Source organism: Paramormyrops kingsleyae, chromosome 3 (genome assembly GCF_048594095.1).
Source record: "Paramormyrops kingsleyae isolate MSU_618 chromosome 3, PKINGS_0.4, whole genome shotgun sequence".
Taxonomy (NCBI): domain Eukaryota; kingdom Metazoa; phylum Chordata; class Actinopteri; order Osteoglossiformes; family Mormyridae; genus Paramormyrops; species Paramormyrops kingsleyae.
Genome location: NC_132799.1, coordinates 12,294,210 through 12,314,260, shown reverse-complemented (window position 1 = coordinate 12,314,260; position 20,051 = coordinate 12,294,210). Strand labels below are relative to the sequence as shown.

The window sequence follows — 20,051 nt, the reverse complement described above, 5'->3', positions numbered from 1 at the left end:
GGAATCAGAAACATTTAATCCTAACGGCCATGAAATAGCACAATGTAAAATCTAACTGACAGCACTTTCGTCCCTGAGTGAGCAGCAAACTCTGAGAACAGCGTGTAGGATTCTGCTGGACCCCTCCCATGCTCTGTCCCCAGAGTTTTAGTGGCTCCCCTCAGGATGACGGCTCCCCTGTCCCATCTGCAGGACAAAGAGGAGGAGACCGACCTTTGTTCCCATGGCTGTTCAACTCCTCAACTCACACACTTCTCTTCCCCCCCCCTGCACTGGAACCCATCAGTCATTCTGCACTTGAGCCCCCCCATGCCCACTAACAATCCCTCCCTTTACATATTTTACATATCAGTTCTTATCTACCTGATTGACTGCAATTTTGCACAGCATCCTTCAAACACTGTTGCACTTTATGTCATTGTGTCCTGTCCTTAGTCACCTGACCTGTGCTCCTTTAATTGCCCCTCGGGGACAAATAAAGTTATTTGAATTTGAATTAAGTTTTGCTGTTAGTAGTCGCTAGATGTCGCTCATTGTGTATTTATAATAGATTCTGTCAGCTATTTCGCTAGCCTTGGGGATGACAATGACGAAAATCGCGACTTCCAGTTAAGAATGAGTAAGCATATTCAAAACACTGTACTGAGTATTCATCTACATTAGAATTGCTAACAGCATTCCTCTGGCCTTCTGTTTTGAGGCTTGAAGCGATATTGGAGTAATTCTTATAACTATAGTAGCCTACGCATAATAAAATATACAATTTATGCCTTAACATTATTTAATAATAGAAAATGCAGCCTATGACAGGAAGTCAAAAAGTCACAAAGCGCTAGTATTCAGATTCATAATTAAGGTTCATTCGTAATTTATTGACCAAAGGAAGAAAAATGTATAGCATATAACAAAACAATAAATGGCCGTTACCAATGGCAGGAATGAAAACATATGATATGAAATACCTAATATATTTGGGAGTTCTGCATTTTTCCCACTGTCTCTTTTCTGAGGTTGTAAATTTGGTTGGTAATTCCCTCATAGCGGGTCTGTGTGGGCAGAGGCATTTGCATGCTACATGTCGTTGTCTTCATTGATTAGTCTGTTCTCCTGCTTCGGTAGTAATAAGCTGTACAACTAAAGTTATATATGCGGTTTACTTAATAAGATAATAAAAACATTTACTTTTCCTTAGTTGACGTGTAATACCAAACGAACTTTCTACAAATTACTATAGCCACGAATCATAGATGACAGCGGGCTGTTAAATTTACTAAACTAATATTTTTACTGAGTAATTTCCAAGAGGAATCCAGTCGACAAGAATAACATAACTCCATGTATAAAAAAAATGTAAATTCCAGTTTGCCAACTCTTTACCAGGTTAAGTAAACAATATTTGCATTGAGTCAACGTCAACTACACTGTAATGGAACAGGCGTATTAATCAATTTTAGTCAACGTATTAATCTTATATAAGATGTGTTAACATCGTTTCGAAAGGCAAACCCAGTTGTGTTAAATATTTAAATAGAAATGAACGACATAAATGGATTTAATGAAAAAAGTCAGATTTTGATCAAAAGGAAAGATTCTGAAATCGATTGAGTTTGTCTTGAGGTTATGGCGTTGTACCTTTTAGACATTTTCGGTATGCAGCAATGTGTTAGCCGACGGGCCCGGTTTACGAAATACCTTCCATTAATTAGAAAGTACTCATATATTCTGCCTGATTTGGGGTAAGTGATAGACAGCCAAAGGTCGGATCATCAACAGCCTTCCGGTATGTTTAAGTACTGTACGTCTTTATAGCTATCTGCGCTTGGTTATATGTTTTCCGCTGAAGTTGAATGATGCTAACTATTGTAGCCGTTAGCTGCACTTTGATGCACTTACAGATGACCGAATTTCGCGAAGATCGCACATAGTCGAGCAGATAAAATTATCATAACAAGTGTCTTTTTCCGCTCTCCAAACGACGTTTTATATTCCGCCGTATCGCATGAATACACGGGTAACTAAAGTCTGGCAATAGCGATGCCAAGGATTGAAAATGTAGCTGACTGGTGGTTTTAAGCCGCACTGTCGTTGCGGACCGGTGTGATCCCTCTTTCTGGGTGGCAAGGCCGGATTCGCACGCTGTTCAGTTTCCAACCCATAGTGCAGCTCTTGTACGAGTCAAAAATAACGACTGAATACCTTGACGGCGGCGATTTGCTCTTTAATATTTAACGATAGCCACGGTGTAGTTAAAACGCATACAATTTTCATGCCCTTTGTGCACGTTAGCTTTTTTTGTAACCTTGCTAACCCCTGCCTACTGGGAACAGTCCCATGGATGCCTGTTTGATAATGAGGAGTTACAGATGTTTATAATCCCTTAAAGACAAGTACTACTTTGTTTGCCAATTATTTGTAAACACAGACGACAAAGGTAATACAATCTTCTTTTGCTGCTTACTTTTGTAACTACCTAGTTAAGTAGCCAGCTGAAATCTTAAGCTGTTTTCTTAATTGTATCCAGGGCAATTACAGAATAGGGTTTGTATGTAATTTATACATGTTTGGAAATCTGTGTTGCCAGTGTATAGTAGTACGCAATGAGCCTTCCACTTTTTATTGGTGATTCTGTTGTAATCGTGTGAGGAGCATAATGGAATCCTTATGGTTTGACTATATGAGTATAAATGTTACGATAGGAAGGTTTAAGTTTTAAAAGTGAATAGGTTAAGCTTGTTTGTTTCTATCTCTGTCATCATCTAGTGAAAGTGCTATATTAAACCACCGAGTGTTTTGCGAGGTTTGTAGAAATATTGTACACTTTCAGCGTCGTTACTTGGTCACTCTTAATAATTCAGCGATCAGTTGTCAAAATAAATTCTCAAATGCACATATGGGCAGATTTAGCAAAAGATTAAGTACAAAATATGCCGCTAGAATAGCACTAAGCATTGTTTCAGTGTTGTTGTATTAAATGTTTGGTTGACACCAACATATCTCATGAAACAGGTTTAAGGGAATTGTGTTGTGGGAGTTATGGTAAGGACGTTTTTGCTGTGCAAAATGTAATTTATTTGTACAAATCTATAATATGTGCAACCTCCCCCTATTTGCATACAGCAAGTAATAAATTACAAGAGAATAAAATAAAGCTGAGGTGTTTTCAGAATGCTTTCTGTCGGTGTGTATACATTGGTGTCTGAGTGTTGTATTACAGTTCCTGTAATGCCTCATCTCCTTCTCTCTTCCATGCGGATTCGATCCTTTTAGCTGGTCTGCTCGGCTGTCTAGTCTGAATTAATTATTGAAGGTCAAGTGAAGGACTCTTAACTGAGATCAACTGTCTGATCATGAGGCTGCGGAAGTAATCTTGATGCCACGCAGCATTTTCGGAGCGATCATTTTAAATATAAATAAAAATACCTCAAAAATTCCTTGTGTCTTAAAATATAGTTTACATGTAACTGTCTTTGTGAATAAGTCTGTGGGTTATGATGTTTTTTCCCCCTTCTTTTCTTCATCACCTTTACTTTATGTTTTGCTGTCTGAACTTCCATAGACCGATGACTGATGTAAAGCCTGTTATCTTTTTGATCTAAAACTTTTTTTATTTTGCATGCATTCTTGCTTCTAATAATCTGTTTTGCTAGGACCTCATTTTGATTCTGTTTAGGTTTTATCAGTTTTATCAGGCTGACCTGCGTGTGGGCTTCTTTGCTCTGTTCTGCGTCTGCACTAGTTCCATAGTGACGTGTGTAATATTGTGGTTGTGATGATGTGAGATCTCTAATGGTAGGCCTTGGTGTAAATGTATGGCACTGTCGTTGGAGTGTAGCCTGTCGTTGGAGTGTAGCCCATCATGGTGAATTCTATGGTGGCAGAATGAATATGACGTGTATCATGGGCAAAGGGCAGCCACAAATGGGAATATAGGCATGCTCCAGCGCAGAATAGTCACAGCAAAATAATTAACCGCTTTGACAGTTAGCTATAGGTAAGCTCAGTTGTAAGTTCGGAGGATTTTCAAGTTAATCCCTGTTTATCTGTAGAAATCAGGTGGCGGTATTTGGCTATTCAATGAATGAATTTACTTACATGCATGCTGGGACACAACAAATAACCCACATTTCGATATTCATCCTAGTGTCTGTTTGGATCTCTATAAAAGCCGTATTAAAGATGTTCATGTCACAGGTGTTGTTACTGTATTTTCCTCACTGGCTGTAGACAGAAAGCACCCCGGCAGCTCAGCATGACAGACCCGGCATTACGCAGGGTGGTGAGCGACATCATCCGATCCCCAGAGGACAAGCGGGTCTACAGGGCACTGGAGTTCACCAACGGCCTAAAAGCTATGCTGGTCAGCGACCCCACCACAGACAAATCATCTGCTGCATTGGATGTCCATATCGGTATGCCAGTCATCATTCTTACTGCTGTCTGACCTACTTTAACATTCTCTCTTACCTCCTGCATCCTTACCCCCCCCCCCCATTCTTTTTATATTTACCCATAATTCCTGACAGTACTCTCTCAAGACCACCCCCAACACGAAAATAGTCAGGAACGCTCCTGGTATATTTTTAGTGCAGTGCTCCAGGGATCGAAATACTACTTATGAAGTACTTTTGATTTATTTTCTTTTGCTTTAGGGCAAAAGATAGACGTCTCTCACAGGTGTAATGGCTGCATGTCGAATACATTCTACATTTTAATTCAAAGGACCTGGCCCCTGCAGGGAGGCTGTGCGCTCTGCTGACATCATCACTTGGCACAGCTGTAGGGTGTAAACTGCACTGTCCTTTCAGACATGTAGGGAAGCGCACAAGTAATGGCATATTGGTGAATATTCAGTGTCTTGTCTACTCTTTGGCCATAATATTTTCTACAAATTGCTTCAATTTTCAGTCCTTTTTGAGATCATCTTGCAATTATTTTTGAGATCATCTAGCATTTACTTTTCCTTTTTATCTTTTATTTAGATAAGTCATATTTTTGCAAAATTGAACCCAGGATGTCAGATAAGTCATTCAGTGCAGAAACGGTATACAAAAAAATTTCAGTTAAATGGTGCACTGTGTTAAACTATCATTGTTTATTCTTCCACCCAGTAAGGGGTTGCAGTGTCAAATGTCAAATGTCATATTTAGTAGTAGTGATATTATTTTGATTTTATGGATATTTTTAACCTTGTTGTTTTTAATGTGGCACTTTGAGATTTTGTTAATGAAAAGTGCGTTATAAATAAAATGTATTATTATTATTATTATTAAATGCAGTGCAACCTTGAGGACCCCGATGTGAATAGCCCTTGCGTAGAATGTAACTTGTCTAGAGTGCTCCACCTTGTGTAATAACTAATCAGATAAGCTTTAGACCGAGAAGACCTAAATAATTAGTGAATAAATGTCATGCCACCTGTTGACTCTTTGTCTCTCCCGCAGGATCCCTCTCTGACCCTCCCAATATATCAGGTCTGGCCCACTTCTGTGAGCACATGCTGTTCCTGGGCACAGAGAAGTACCCAAAGGAGAATGAATACAGCCAGTTTCTCAATGAGCATGCAGGCAGTTCCAATGCTTTCACCAGTGGGGAGCACACCAACTACTACTTTGATGTGTCCCATGAACACCTGGAGGGGGCGCTGGACAGGTTAGTGCACTACGGCTCTTGACAGTAGTGCTACCTCAGTTGATTAAGAAGCATTCTGAATTAGCCACTAAGTTGTAAGTTACAGTTTTGGTTTTTGGGCATTACTAAGCACTGTAATATGGGCAGCAGGTAGCATGTAAGGGTCAATCGATGCCCTACTTTCTTGGTGCCCTACTTTTGTATCCTGAGCAATGTGCCTGATTACCTGAAAAAATATGCTCGGTCTTTCCACAGTGGAGTGATATACTGATGAGATGCCCTTTTACAAGGAGTCTGAGTGAATTCTTAAAGGGGCAGTTCATCCCAAAACCGAAAACGATATGCTTTAGAGGTGCTTTAGTGATATCTACCCATCTGGGTTGTTCTGCTGGGATTTACCTAGTTTTGGAGATATCGGCCGTAGAAATGTCAGTCTTATATCAAATATAATGGGAGTGAAAGACATTCTTTACCGTGCACAATGAAATCGCTGGGGTGCTCGTTCTTGTGTCTTCTGCACAGTGATACGATTGGTGCGTGGAGCTCAGAAGAAAATGCTTCTTAGATTAAACTGCTTACTACAAAGTCTGTGGATTATCTTGAGTAACAGGGTCATGATTTCCTGCTGCTGTTCTGTGTTTTGTTCAGTTTTTCTATCATGAAGCCCTAATTATATTTTCCATTCAGTCTCCTGCCAGTAAAATGTACTTGCTTCACTGCACTATCTGTTTGTGATAGTGGGAATTGGTAGTATATCCGCTAGCTGGCATGACGCACGCACAGTCATGGACCATAGGTACACACTAATACTGTGGTTCTTAATTTCATATTGCAGGTCAGGGAAAGAACCAAGTTGTGGACCAGCTTATTCATTACTTCCCTCCCCACCCCACCCCACCCCACCCCCACTTGGCCTGCTAGTAGTATGGCAGGATAACCAGGTTACAAACTATGTTGCAATCTGACACTTGCCGGATATGAAAAATCCACATGGCCGGGTTTTCTTGATTTGGCTCGTAGGATGTTGCTTTTCAGTGATTCCACACCTCATGCTGCTGGGACTCTCACGGCACCCAGGGAGTGGCGTTTCTGAGGCTGTTTTATGTTCAGTCACACGCAGTTGTAATGCCATCGTCATTTTCTTGCGGCTTGTTGTGGGAGGAACATCTTCCATTGTGACAGACGCTTGGTCATTCTGGGTCATCCCTAGATATTTCTAAGCTAGCTTGGAGATGCAGTTCCTCTGGCTTGTCCTCAGCGTGTTTCAAGGTCTCCACCTGGTCGGATTTACCTGGAACAGCTCTCTTGGGAATTGTCCAGCTGGAATCCTTATGAGTCACTCCTATTGATCCTAGTCACTGGAAGTGAGTCCAGTAACCTGACAGAGAAATCTTATTTCTGCCGCTTAGTAATAACAAAAAGAACAACAACAGATACACAGGTTCATGACTATAGGTTTCAACAGGAACGTAGATTGACCAGTAAACTTCAAGCCTTGTGGAGCAATCCTCTCTTTTCCAAGACGGTACCATAGCCTCAGATTTGGAGGTGCTGATCCTTACCCCCATCACACTTGGCGTGCTGGAGATTCAGATTGGATGAGGCCCAAAGCATAACATCATCTGCAAATAGCAGGGATGGCACTTATAGACCCCCATAACAGACACCATTCCAGTGTGGGCCTTGGATTTTGTGCCAAGGATGTTCACACAGCTCTCACGATATTCATGCATTCCATAGACTCCAAGGCACTAGAAGTCTCCAACACCGCCTCCTGCCTCTAGGTGTTCTTTACACCAGTGTTTCGCAACCCAGTCCTCGGGGAACCCCGGACGGCCCACGTTTTTGCTCCCTCCGAGCTCCCAGCAAATCAGGAATACCGAATACCTGGTATAGGTGTGCTGGGAGCTGAGAGGAAGCAAAAATGTGGACTGTCCGGGGTTCCCCGAGACCTGGGTTGCGAAACACTGCTTTACACTGCTCAACACTTCCTCATCCGATCTGAACTCAGCTTGAGTAAGGTAATGTCTCCTCTTAAGGTTTTGAACAGTTTGTTAAAAAGTCTTTGGAGCCAACTGATATTCTCTCTCTATGGCTTTTTTCATCCTTGACTACCTTTGCTGGAGCATTTTAGGCCCCCTGCTACTTTCAGCCGCCTCTGGAGGCCTCTGACTTGACAGGTTCCACCAGTGGCTCCTAGGGTTAATTCCCTGACAAACATAAACCGCCTTCTATCTGCAACTCTTTTCATTCTCTGCAACAATTGAGGCCTTAAACATGGTCCATTCAGTGGAGGTTGGTTGACTCATGAACAGGAAAGACCTGGTGATGTTTTTCACCTCCTGAGGTGTGCCTCCTTCATCCGTCGCGTCCAGTGTCTGCTGTATGGAGTATTTGTTATCTGTATTTATAGGTTTCACCTTACTCCAATTATTCGGTAATTTAAACAATGGTTGTGGCTTATGATACATTCCTGCAAGGGTTGCCAGTAGATCATCTGGATGCCTGTCACCATGTGAAGCAACACATTGAAGACATTGTTAATTAAGCACCTCGACCGTCAACTCAGAAAACAGACCGTGTGTCTCTTGTTATACTTTTCAGCATCTTGAGTACATGCACAGCTGTCAGCTTGTACTGTTCTGTACAGGCCTCTGATTTTTTTCTTTTGGTGCCGTCATTTAAATTTTTCAATTATTTATTTGTGGAACTATTGTGGAATTACACTAATTAGCCATAACATTAAAACCCCTGACAGGTGGAGCAAATCTTGTTACAATGGCACCTGTCGAGGATGCCATTATATATTAGGCAAGTAAACAGTCAATTCTTGAAGTTGATGTGATGGAAGCAGGAAAAATGGGAAAGCATAAGGATCTGAATGACTTTGATAAAGGCCAAATTGTGATGGCTAGACAATAGGGATGTAACAATAGCAAAAACTCACGGTACGATAAATATCACAATAAAAGGTTCACAATATGATAATTATCACGATCTTAAAAAAGAAACTTAAATAATTAATAATCGACATGTTTATATTAAATTAGTTCTTCCTTTTAACATAAACTGCTTCTGCTTTTCATTAGTGAAATATCCAGCTATGACCATAAGCATTTGCCAGAACTTAGCAGTAATTGTCCTTTGCAATGAATGACTGAACAATGCATGTAATTATAAAACAAAAAGCAGTCAGTGGTTCCTTTATAAAATATAAATTATTACTACAGCAGCTGAATCTTTTAATCAAAACAAAAGTCTCACTGACAGGGCGGGTATTGTTAACAGACCAGAACAGTGTTTTAACCATTGCAAAAAAAATATGCATTTTCTTAGTGCCACTAAATGTCACATATAACAATTAAACAAACAAGGAAATCTGACCATGAAATAAAATGTCAAGTGCACTATAGTTTTTCAAGTAAGTAAACTTAAATGAGTTGATGTTTTTGTTGTTTATCAGACATGTTCTTTTCTTAAAAAATTCAATATGAATATCTTCAAAGCAAGTATACACAAGTGGCGAATGCTTAAAAGTTTAACAGTTTTTCTCCCATTGGCGTCAGCGCAGTTACACTTTTGTTGCGATGGCAGCCCCTCTTGTATCACAAGCTGCAGCGAGTTCGCAAAACAGTCCAATTAAGTTAGCGACTCCCAAATCATCCATTGCTGTCTTTTGTCTTGCAGTTGCGTGCACTTTGTTAAATGGGATTGTCCATTAAACGCTATTCGTACCTCAAAACTTTATTTTACATAGATTGCAAACTGCTGTGCTACTGGTTTCTGTTAAAAGTGTAAAATACTCCCAGATCATCACCTCTTATCTTATGCTTCTCGTACTGCGAAGGGTATCCGCATGACGTCACAGCAGGAGGAAGTCACTGTACTCACACCCACTGAGTAGCTAAAAAGACTGAGGGGCAGCGATAGTGTTCGATTTGAATGCTGCAAAAAACACATGTAAAATGAGAAAGAGCTGTCATGCGATTGATTGCCAAAAACTAAATAAGTCAGTATAGGACGTGGATTGGTCACGCATGGCCGATACCCGATCCGTCAAATAGGTCTGGATCGGCGCCGATACCCATCCGAATATCAGTATCGGTGCATCTCTACTTCAAACCTGCATGTGAAGCAAGGTTTAAAGCATGTGCAAAACATTTTACGTGAGGGGACTGCCCGGCCTCCCGCACTGCCGCTTCCATATTTCGCGCGTTATCCGTAATGACTGCAATGCTGTGATGATTACGTCTATTTGTCACTTCGAGTTCCAACTCCGAAACAGCCAATTTCAACACCTCTGCTATGTTTAGTCCAGTATGTGATGAGAAAAAGGGCCGTGTTTGTAGAGCAAAACTTTTCATTTGCCATTCACTGGTCATTACATGAGCCGTGACTGTAATATAGCTTTGAGTGGCTCGTGAAGTCCACCCATCTGTAGTTAGCGAGATGCTCTCTGCTTCTTTTAAGCATCTCCTTCACCTTAACTTTTGTCTGTTGGTACAAAGCTGGCATCACCGTGCGACTAAAGTGTGGCTGCGATGGTACAGTATACTTTGGCTCCAGCACATTTATTAAACTCCCAAATCCATCATTTTCCACCACAGAGAACGGCCTTAAATCTTTTGCTATGTACTCACCGATGCATCTAGTAATTTCCTTTATTATGGGCAAGTCGGGCAACAAAAGTTTCTTTTAGTGTCATTTGGTTTGGTTGCAGCCTTTTTCTCGCAGAAGGTCGTGATCGAAGCTTCTCTGGGTGGTGATGTGCTAAATGGCTTCTCATATTAGATGCGTTTCCCATAATGTAGCGGTCCGTCATTCGGCAATATTTGCAAATTGTGTTGTTTGTCTGTTTCCTTTTCACTCTTATATTTTAAAACGGGGAAACCAGAATGCTGCCACACATCAGCTTTTAAAGATAATGGAGAGTCCACTGCGACTCCGAAGTACAGTAAAATCCATTTATAACGGACTTCAAGGGACCTGGCAAAACAGTCTGTTATATCCAAAGTCTGTTATTTCCAGAGTTGCTGTATGCCCAGAACACAACTACAGGACACCATTTACTCATGCCACACCAAAACCAGTGAATTGGCAACAGGGTTATGGTTTTGCACTAAGACAACATTTTCATTGTTTCTCTTCACTGTTTCTCTTGGGTGTGTAACTTTTACAAGATAGTAGAAGAGTTGCATGCCTAGGATTCATTGCTGAAGGCTTCAGATTCTTACACAATTGTCATAATCTGCATCCTTAAGTACTCTGTCATGTTGCCCCAGTCATTAAACTCAATACTTACATGATGACTGTAGTCATCCTTGAAGCCTTAGGCAGTGCCGTACACATTTTTTGTCAAAGCTGTTGCTTTAAGTACAGTTCTATACCTCAGTTCTGTTTGACACTTCAACAGGGATACCAATTCTTTGTGCAGGTGGGTGGTGCCAGATCGCTGGTGATTTAAAGTCTGTTTGGAAGATAAGCAGCACCCTAGATCAATTTACCTGACAGTCAGGATCTTAATTTTGGGTGAATTTTAAAGGTGTCATTCGTACTCCAGCTTCCGTTTTCTAACAATCATCAACTTTTACTCCAAAAATTGTCCAGCCTTAAATTGTTATTTTTTATTTGTAATCATTGTGTTTATATCTTCTGAAATACCAGGAGTAAATTGCGTAGTTTGATGTATACCACATCACCCAGCCCTAGATATGACAATTCTGGATGCTTTTGTTACAGTGCCGAGTCTGTTTTGCTTGGAGGAATTACATCTGCCAAGTTGGTTTCATTTCTGTTTCTTATCTTGGGGTTATTTATGATTGATATGCATTTCAAAGAACCAAGAAGTTCACAAAAAGTAGAACAGACATGAAAGGTCACTGGTTTAATGGATTTAAATCTGTCAGTAAACTGTCTGTCAGATCTATCATGCTTTTATCATTTGGATGTTGGTCACCAATTTTGGAGTTGAGGAGTTGATGGACATTCTGATCTTTCATCCTTATCCAGTGTCTTCTGGGCCACTCTTAAGTGCACCATCTTGATATAGCATGTATGAATAAGGCAGAGAATGCGGTGCAGAACCGTCATTTTGACCCTAACATTTAACCCTAACGTTTGTTCTATACTGTGTTTTTTTTGCTGAAATAAATGTGACTGTCAATACAATTGTTATTGTATTACAGTCATTTCCACTTTTTTATGCAATACGAGGTGGCATGTTTCCTGGATCCATATAATCATATGGCACCTTGTCGTCATGCACATCTGCAGGTTTGCCCAGTTCTTCCTCTGCCCGCTTTTTGACGAGAGCTGCAAGGACCGGGAGGTGAACGCAGTGGACTCAGAGCACGAGAAGAACCTGATGAATGATGCTTGGAGGTTGTTCCAGCTGGAGAAGGCCACTGGCAACCCCAACCACCCCTTCAGTAAATTTGGAACAGGTGGGACCAATGATGCATCCTTGTCCCCAATAAACGCATGCCCGGGGGGGGGGGGGCCTGGTTCAGCCAGTGCCGATGTGTTTCCAGGGCAGGCGAATCTTTAGAACTCGGGCAATTTTGTCTGGCTCTGGCATTAAAGAGCTTTGCATCGAGGTAACTTCCACTGTCCAGCTGCAAGTCAGCACCCTCCCCTTCAGATGTCAGGTCTTTAGTTTGTCACTGTAAGGGACGCAGTGATTGTCACCTCAACTATTTAATATTGAAAGAATGGAAATGGCTTCTCATTAGGTACCACTTTAAAAATTACACCATCAGCCCAATTGTGCCAAATTGGGGATTAAAAAAAGAAACACAAAACTTAAAAAAGAAGCAAATTAGCCCATCAAACATCAGTATTAGGGCTTTTCAGAACTCCGTATAACAAGCAGAGGGCAGCATTGTGTTGTCATGTGACATTTAAAAATAGTGCTGGTACCTGTTTAATAAATTCATTTTCACTGGGGCCTCATTTGCTTTGGGCAGTGATAATACTTAATAATTTTTCAGTGTATTCAAGACTTATTTTCCTGGACTAACCAGGTTGTCTAAGCAAGAGTTCTAAATATGTGTTTTTACTCATTTTATATGCTTTTCCAGTTGCCCCCTCTATATTTCTCAGTGTAACATGCAGTTTATTCTGATACATGGGGTTCCAAGTTCAAGCACTGAATGGCAGTCAAGATTAAAGCTCTGATCTTGGTCTGCACTTGGAGAAAGTTACCCAAGTGGGATCCTTGATTGGCTGAGAAGGAGTGGCCTTGGAAAGGTGTCACATTTATCATGAATCCCTCCCAGCACTCACTTAAGTTACTCTGGATACATTTTAAGATGTTTGTTTACTTTGGGGCCTGATTGGTGTGAATGCGCTGTATTTAATATGGTGAATGAATATTTTATATTGTAAATTAATATGCCGGTCTAGGTTAACAGGCTAATAATGGACTTGATATATTGCTGAGGAGTTTGTTTGCGCTATTACTGGCATGCTTGGAAAATCTTGACGTTTTATTTCTCTCCAGGTAACAAGCTGACGTTGGAGACGCGGCCGTCTAAGGAAGGGATAGATGTTCGTCAGGAGCTGTTGAAGTTCCACTCCACGTACTACTCCTCTAATCTGATGGGGCTCTGTGTCCTGGGCAGAGGTCAGCATACATCTGTGTCACTGCCGCCATCTCTGTCCCCATTTCTTTATGCCTTTTCTAGTGATAAGGCAGGGTGGGTAGAATTTGGCCTGTCGCTGTCTGCTTCGATATGCATGCGAGGTCCTGGGCATGGTAACGGATGCCTGTCCAGTGACAGCACTGCAGCAGGCCGAGATTCAAGCATGATTGATCATGATTGGTTTGAGAACGGAGGAAACCAGTTTTGCTTCCACATGATTGGATGTCATTGGAGTCACAATTTAGGTCACAGCAGTGCTACAGACCCGCTGTTGGGAAGTGTTTGCAATATGTGGAGTTATGATCAAATCCAACACTCACTATTAACACATTTCTCACCACTACCGGTATTTTATTGTTCCCCTCAATATAATTCATTTCCAGTAATTTAAACAAAAGCATGCCAATGAGATTTTATATCCAGATTTCCAGTTTTATTTTTGAATAAGGGAGCATTTTGGGAAATACGTTTTTGTTCTGGTATTTTCTGAAATGCATTATGCTGTATTTTCCATTTCTGCTTTGGACATTATGATTGCTTCTGCAAAGGAAGTGACGCTTCGAGGCTGGCAGATGTAATGCCGTGGTGTAACACAACGTCCTTCATGCTGAGATAAACAAGCAACCTGGCAGCTTGCTTTTCTGCACGGTGACCTCATAACGACTGCTTTTCGTGGTTCTTCAGTTTTGTGTTCCAGCTGAGAAATGGCATTGTTTGCAGCAGATACGTATTTGGTCTATTAGCTTTTATATGAGACAGAGATATAACCATCCTTTGTGAACCTTGAACGGCAGATTAGTTGTACAGTACGACCTTTGTTATAGCACCAAAGGGATATATTATAGAGATTTCATTTCTGATCGGTTGGAGACCTGGAAATTTTTGCAGTTCTTTTATGCCGTTCACTTTATAATTTATTGTTTTTGCCAAAGTCACCCAAAAACTTTACTGAAGGTAAATGAACTCAAAGCACTTGAGAGAACATCCTGACATCATAAATGGGCCCATGTTGGACAACCTATAGGAAAGGATGGTGGTGGAATGGATGTTTGATTATCGGCTTCTCTTTCAGAATCTTTGGACGAACTCACAGCCATGGTGGTCAAGCTCTTTGCCGAGGTAGAGAACAAGAATGTGCCCCTCCCAGAATTCCCAGAACACCCCTTCCAGGAGGGCCACCTTAGGGTAAGTCTCAGATCCAATCTTTCCATTTGGGAAGAGGAACAGAGTGGTGCAGCAAAAAAAAACGATTCTACAAGGGCTACATCTGCTTAAGGATATACACCTCCTGTTTTATGCATGTGACTTTGTGATCAATGCTTCGTGTGGCTTGAGTTGAGTTGATCTAGCTCTTTTACTATGTGAATTTAAAAGGGACATTCATGGCCCTTCGAGTGCTGACCAAGGGTACTGTATTGTGCTTTCAGCAATTTTACAAGGTGGTGCCCATCAAAGATATCAGGAACTTGTACGTCACCTTCCCCATCCCAGACTTGCAGAAGTACTATAAGTCCAATCCAGGCCATTATTTGGGCCACCTGATTGGCCATGAAGGCCCAGGGAGTCTGCTTTCAGAGCTGAAAGCCAAAGGTAGGCTGAGCAGCCTTCATATTATTAGCCACAGAAGACCAGTATGTGGCTTGTACTCTACAGCAGTTTTCCTTTGGGACCCCCAGGTAGTCTGCATTTTTACTCCTCCTCAGCTCTCAACACACTTGTACCAGGTATTAGGTGTCCTTGATTAGGAGGGAGCAAAATGTGGACTATCTATGGGACTGGGATGAGAAACACCGTTTTAAAGCATGTAATGCTGCTGATGGAGTCGGATGTATAGTTCACCTAACTGAACAACGATGTTTTGTGGGTAATAGTATATGTGGAAAAGTCTTTGCCTGTGTACATACTATTCTTGATATATTCAATATCCAGCCTTTCCCCAGGTTATGGTGTTGCGTTCCGATAAACCTATTGTAAGGCGTAAATGCATTTTAATATGGTACTCCTAACTTAAACAACATAGCCTAGCCTAACTCACCTTAAACATGCTTAGAACACTTACATCAGCCGACAGCTGGGCAAAATCATTAACACAAAGCCTGTTTTATAATAGTGTTGAATATCTCACGTAATTTATTGAATAACGCACTGATAGTAGGAACCGTTTAACCTTCGTAAAGTCGAAATATCGCAAGACGGACCATCGTAACCCGGGGAGCGTCTGTGTTAGTCAAAGGTGCAAAACATCTTGAAGTGACATTATTTGTCACAACACTGTGCTGTTTGCTGTATTTAGCATATAATCTTGCAGTCAGCTCTGGTACTCGGAACAAATACGGATTTGATTTTAAATGTGGACTTTTTCCTGCAGGCTGGGTAAACACACTTGTAGGAGGTCAGAAAGAGGGAGCCAGGGGATTCATGTTCTTCATCATCAATGTGGACCTGACGGAGGAGGGTCTATGTAAGAATGAAGACAAAAATCTGTGTGTGTGTGTGTGTCTGTATAGGTGTAACTGACAAAACTTTTGGTAACGCTTAACATTTACTGCACCTTCATAATGCCTTAATAATGTATTCACAGAACATTCAATGCACCTTCATAATGCATTTATAATTAGATTTAATGTACATTAATCAACATTATATGAGATAATCATTATAAGCGTATAATGGTAGGTATTCATATATATTAAAACTGTTAAGGCATCTTGGGATTTGTAGTATATTTACATGCTGCTGATAAAGGTTCTATTATGAATGTACGGTTAATGTAAAGCTTTACCAAACATTTTATGTGTTTTAAAGTACAGAAACTGTACCAAAGTTTTCTTAATTAATATGTGTACTATTTATATACAGGGACTGGACAATGAAACTGAAGCACCTGGTTTTAGACCACAATCATTTATTAGTATGGTGTTGGGCCTCCTTCTGTGGCCAGTACAGCATCAGTTCATTCTGAGAATGACAGGTAGAAGTCCTGCACAGCCGCCAGAGGGATTTTGAGCCATTCCTCCTGCAGAACAGTGGCCAGGTTGCTGCGTGATGCTGGTGGAGGAAAATGTTTCCTGACTTGCTCCTCCTAAACACCCCAAAGTGGCTCAATAATGTTCAGGTCCGGTGACTCTGCAGAATGTGGGAGATGTTCAACTCCACTTTCATCAAACTACTGTCACCAGCCTTGCTGTGTGTATTGGTGCATTATCATCCTGATACATGAAACCACCTTCAGGGTACAATGTTTGAACCACTGGGTGAACATGGTCCTCCAGAATGGTTCAGTAGTCCTTGGCTGTGAACAAGCAGTGGGCCTAGGAAATGCCGTGATGTTGCAGCCCAATCCATCACTGATCCACCCATGTGTTGCAATCTCGGTACTTAACAGTCCAGGTTGTAAGCCTCTTTGGGGCTTCTTCACACTGTAACTCTCCTGGATGTGGGAAAGACAGTGAACGTGGACTCAGAGAACAATACCTGTTTCCTATTGTCCACAGTCCAATATTTGCATTGCTGGCACTATTGAAACTGAAGTTTGGCTTTGGCACGAGTGACCTAAGGTTTAGCTGTAGCAGCTCGACCATGAATATTGACCCTGTGGAGCTCCCAATGGGTAGTTTTGGTGGAAACTGGAGAGTCGAAGGGCACAATTGATTCTGCAGTGAGTTGGGAGCTGTGGTTTTATTTCTTTTTGGATATAATCTGGGTTAGTACCCGGACCTCCCTTTCAGACAGCTTCCTCTTACATCCACAGTTACTCCTGCTGGATGTGGTTTGTCCTTCATGGTGCTATGCCAACATTACTCTGGATACTTTGGTTCTCGAAACACCACAAAGAATTGCTGTCCTGGTCACAAATGCACCAAGGAGACACGTACCAACAATCTGTTTGCTTTTAAACTCTGATATGTCTCCCATTATGTTGTGTGGATTGCAATATTTTGTATGCAGCTGTGCTACTGCTCTGCTAATTCAACCTGATTGAATGTGCAGTTGGTGAAGACTGGCCACCAGGTGTGAAACCTCAAACACTGTATTGGCCAGTGTTTCAGTTTCAGTGTCCAAGCCCTACATATTTATGATGAGTTTTTTTGAGGGTGGCTTTAACAGTTCAAAGCTGCATAACAGTTGGAGGCAGTGGTTTTCAAAGAGAAATAAAAATGTCCTGTGTGTGTGGACTGCAGCCTCCATTAGCACGCAGGAGTTTGGCGTGCTGCCCCCCGGCACTCACTGTTATCTGTCACCCCCAGTACACGTCGAAGACATCATCTTCCACATGTTTCAGTACATCCAGAAGCTCCGCACTGAAGGGCCTCAGCAGTGGGTGTTCCAGGAGTGTAAAGTGAGTGTCTTGGGGGGGGGGGGCACTGTCACAAAAGCTCGCGTGTTGTGTGATCTGGGGAACAGGCGGGCGGCCGTGTGGAACGCTGCATCGCGGAGGTTGGAATGCCATGTGTGCCATAATCACCTCGTCTTCCAGTGCTGGAAATTCTCTGCAACCTTGCAATCAACATTTTGCTGTAGTTCATTAATTACTGAATGGCCATCAGATTCCTGAATTTTTTATTTTTTTTTAACTTTTTTAAGACATCTGCTTGGATGCTGGAGTAGTATGTAGCTCTAGATTAGGAGAGTGCTTGTGATCAGATGGTTGCTAGTTCAAATCCAGTGATTGGTAGTGTGATAGTACCATTGGACCCTTGGCTTTCTCAATTATATGTTGCTTTGGATAAAAGCATCTACTAAATAAATTAATACAAATATAAGGGATCACTGCAGGAGGCTTTTCCAGATGGACCTCACACATTTCGTTGTAATTATATATTGATTGTTCACAATGCGTAGTGCCTTATTGCAACAGTGGATATAAAACGATTTTTGTGATGTGAAGCCAGAAATCAAGATAGACATTTTTCCATCTTTAACATAACCTTGCAACCAAGAAAATTCAAGAAAAAGACGGCACAAATAATAATTAAAATTCTGTAATAAGATTTTAAACCCTTTAATAAGAGCTGTTGCAGTTTTCAGATGGATCCATTCACATTAAAAATAGTGTCCAGAGGTAATAGATTCAGTCACAGCAAGCCAGAGATGTGTGCCATAAGGACAACACAGTTTATCATCCAAAGAACATCATACCTGCTGTGAGGCGTGGTAATGGTGGCATCCTGCGTCGGGGCTGTGTCACTTCAGCTGGGACAGGGGCTTTAGTCAGGATGAGTGGGATAATTAGTAGCTCTAAATATCAGGATATTTGGGGGGGAAAATATGCCGAACTCTGTCAGAAAACTGAAAGTGAAGAATTATAATATTCCAGCAGGATAATGACACACATCCAAGTCAACCAAGCAATAACTTTTGAAAAGGAAGATGATAGTCTTGGAATGGCCCAATCAGAGCTGAGACATTTCTCACTATGGAATGACCTATAGAAGACTTTGCACAGGAGATTAAAGAATGAACGTTTTGCAAGGTAGAGTGGGGTAAAATAGCAAAGTTGGTCTGACATTTACTAAGACTTACTGCTATAATAAATGCAATGGGTGCTTCCACAAAGTATTAGTTGGTAGGAGGCAATACACATTTTCTTGGTTTGTTTTTTTATTGATCGCAAGATCACATTAAAGATGGCTTTACGTCACAAAAAACACAAAAAAAGTTTCAATAAGAGCGTGTAGAATTTACATATCCACTGTTTGTATATAAAGGCACCCACTGAATAAATGAATGATGAATAAATATTGATTGAAGCAAATTAGTTTTTGTCATGTTGAAATTGGATATTATTTACACCTGTGAGGACTGCATGTTTGTTTTTTGCAGAATCAGCATGGAGCTATTAGGCCTTCTGTATGTCCAACTTGAAATACGTTAAAACTTGGAACAGTTTTGCATGGAAGAGATTTATGTTCAGTTTGACTGGAAGTTTCTTCTGTTTGTTTAATGCTCATGTTTTCCGTACACAGGATATTTGATACTTTGTCAAGCTTGAATGATGATGATGATGATGCATGAAACAATAATCCCAAAACACCTGTTCACTGCAGTGTGCTGAAAAGCTTGTTCTGCTTGTCGGGAAGCCAACCATAGGAATACGGTGTTTTGCTACACTTCTACATTATTTACATAATGTCAGGAGCAATCAGCTACACCCTAATCACAGCTACTAGGAACTGATCATTTTAGAAAACTTTAGAACTTGAGACCTCAGTGTTTGATTTACAAAGTTCACTGAGCCATAGTTCAGTGTGAAATTTTATGTACAAGACGTGCATTTCTTGGGGAAGTGAATGGATTCATGTGACTGGGATTAAAGGATGAAACAGGTGTTTATCGACACTCGTGGGACAAGATGGCTTGGAAGAACAGAGCCCTCCTTGCTTTAACAAAAGATAAGATGACCCAAAAAATTTGAGCGACAGTATCTAGCTCTATGTTGCTGCACTCTGTGGAAAAAGAACATTCTTTACCAATCAGCCGATGATTACCAGTGTGGAAGGACAATTTTTTTTTTCTTATTTTGTTCTGCCTCACGTTAGATGTAGAAAAAGGCAATTAATTTGTGAAAGGCTCTGCCTTTTTAATAGCTTTCTGTGCCATTTCCTCCAAGGACTTGAATACAGTGGCCTTCAGGTTCAAAGACAAGGAGAGACCTCGTGGATACACCTCCAAAGTAGCCGGTTTACTGCATGTAAGTAGATTCCTCATTTGCATGAGAGATTCTGGGCCACGTCTCCATGGTGACGCGCTACAGTGCAGCTGTCGAAATAAGGGTGCCGT

At 41.2% G+C, this 20,051-nt stretch overlaps 1 protein-coding gene across 8 annotated transcripts in view; it reads left to right on the top strand.

The window, feature by feature from the left end:
* The first annotated feature begins 500 nt into the window (after nucleotides 1-500).
* The window catches only part of ide (insulin-degrading enzyme), a 39,022-nt gene continuing 19,471 nt past the window's right edge, over nucleotides 501-20,051 (top strand). For 2 of the 8 annotated variants that reach the window (XM_023824185.2, XM_023824191.2), the window contains exons 1-10: nucleotides 1,459-1,736; nucleotides 4,225-4,409; nucleotides 5,442-5,649; nucleotides 11,902-12,071; nucleotides 13,130-13,252; nucleotides 14,344-14,456; nucleotides 14,699-14,861; nucleotides 15,640-15,732; nucleotides 17,519-17,610; nucleotides 19,882-19,962. In XM_023824185.2, the coding sequence (XP_023679953.1) occupies nucleotides 1,621-1,736; nucleotides 4,225-4,409; nucleotides 5,442-5,649; nucleotides 11,902-12,071; nucleotides 13,130-13,252; nucleotides 14,344-14,456; nucleotides 14,699-14,861; nucleotides 15,640-15,732; nucleotides 17,519-17,610; nucleotides 19,882-19,962 (1,344 nt within the window). In that variant the 5' untranslated portion in view covers nucleotides 1,459-1,620. Of the gene's footprint in view, nucleotides 620-1,458; nucleotides 1,781-1,858; nucleotides 2,432-4,224; nucleotides 4,410-5,441; nucleotides 5,650-11,901; nucleotides 12,072-13,129; nucleotides 13,253-14,343; nucleotides 14,457-14,698; nucleotides 14,862-15,639; nucleotides 15,733-17,518; nucleotides 17,611-19,881; nucleotides 19,963-20,051 lie in introns of those variants that run through there. The other 6 variants (XM_023824189.1, XM_023824184.2, XM_023824187.2 and 3 more) reach the window with 6 other exon arrangements.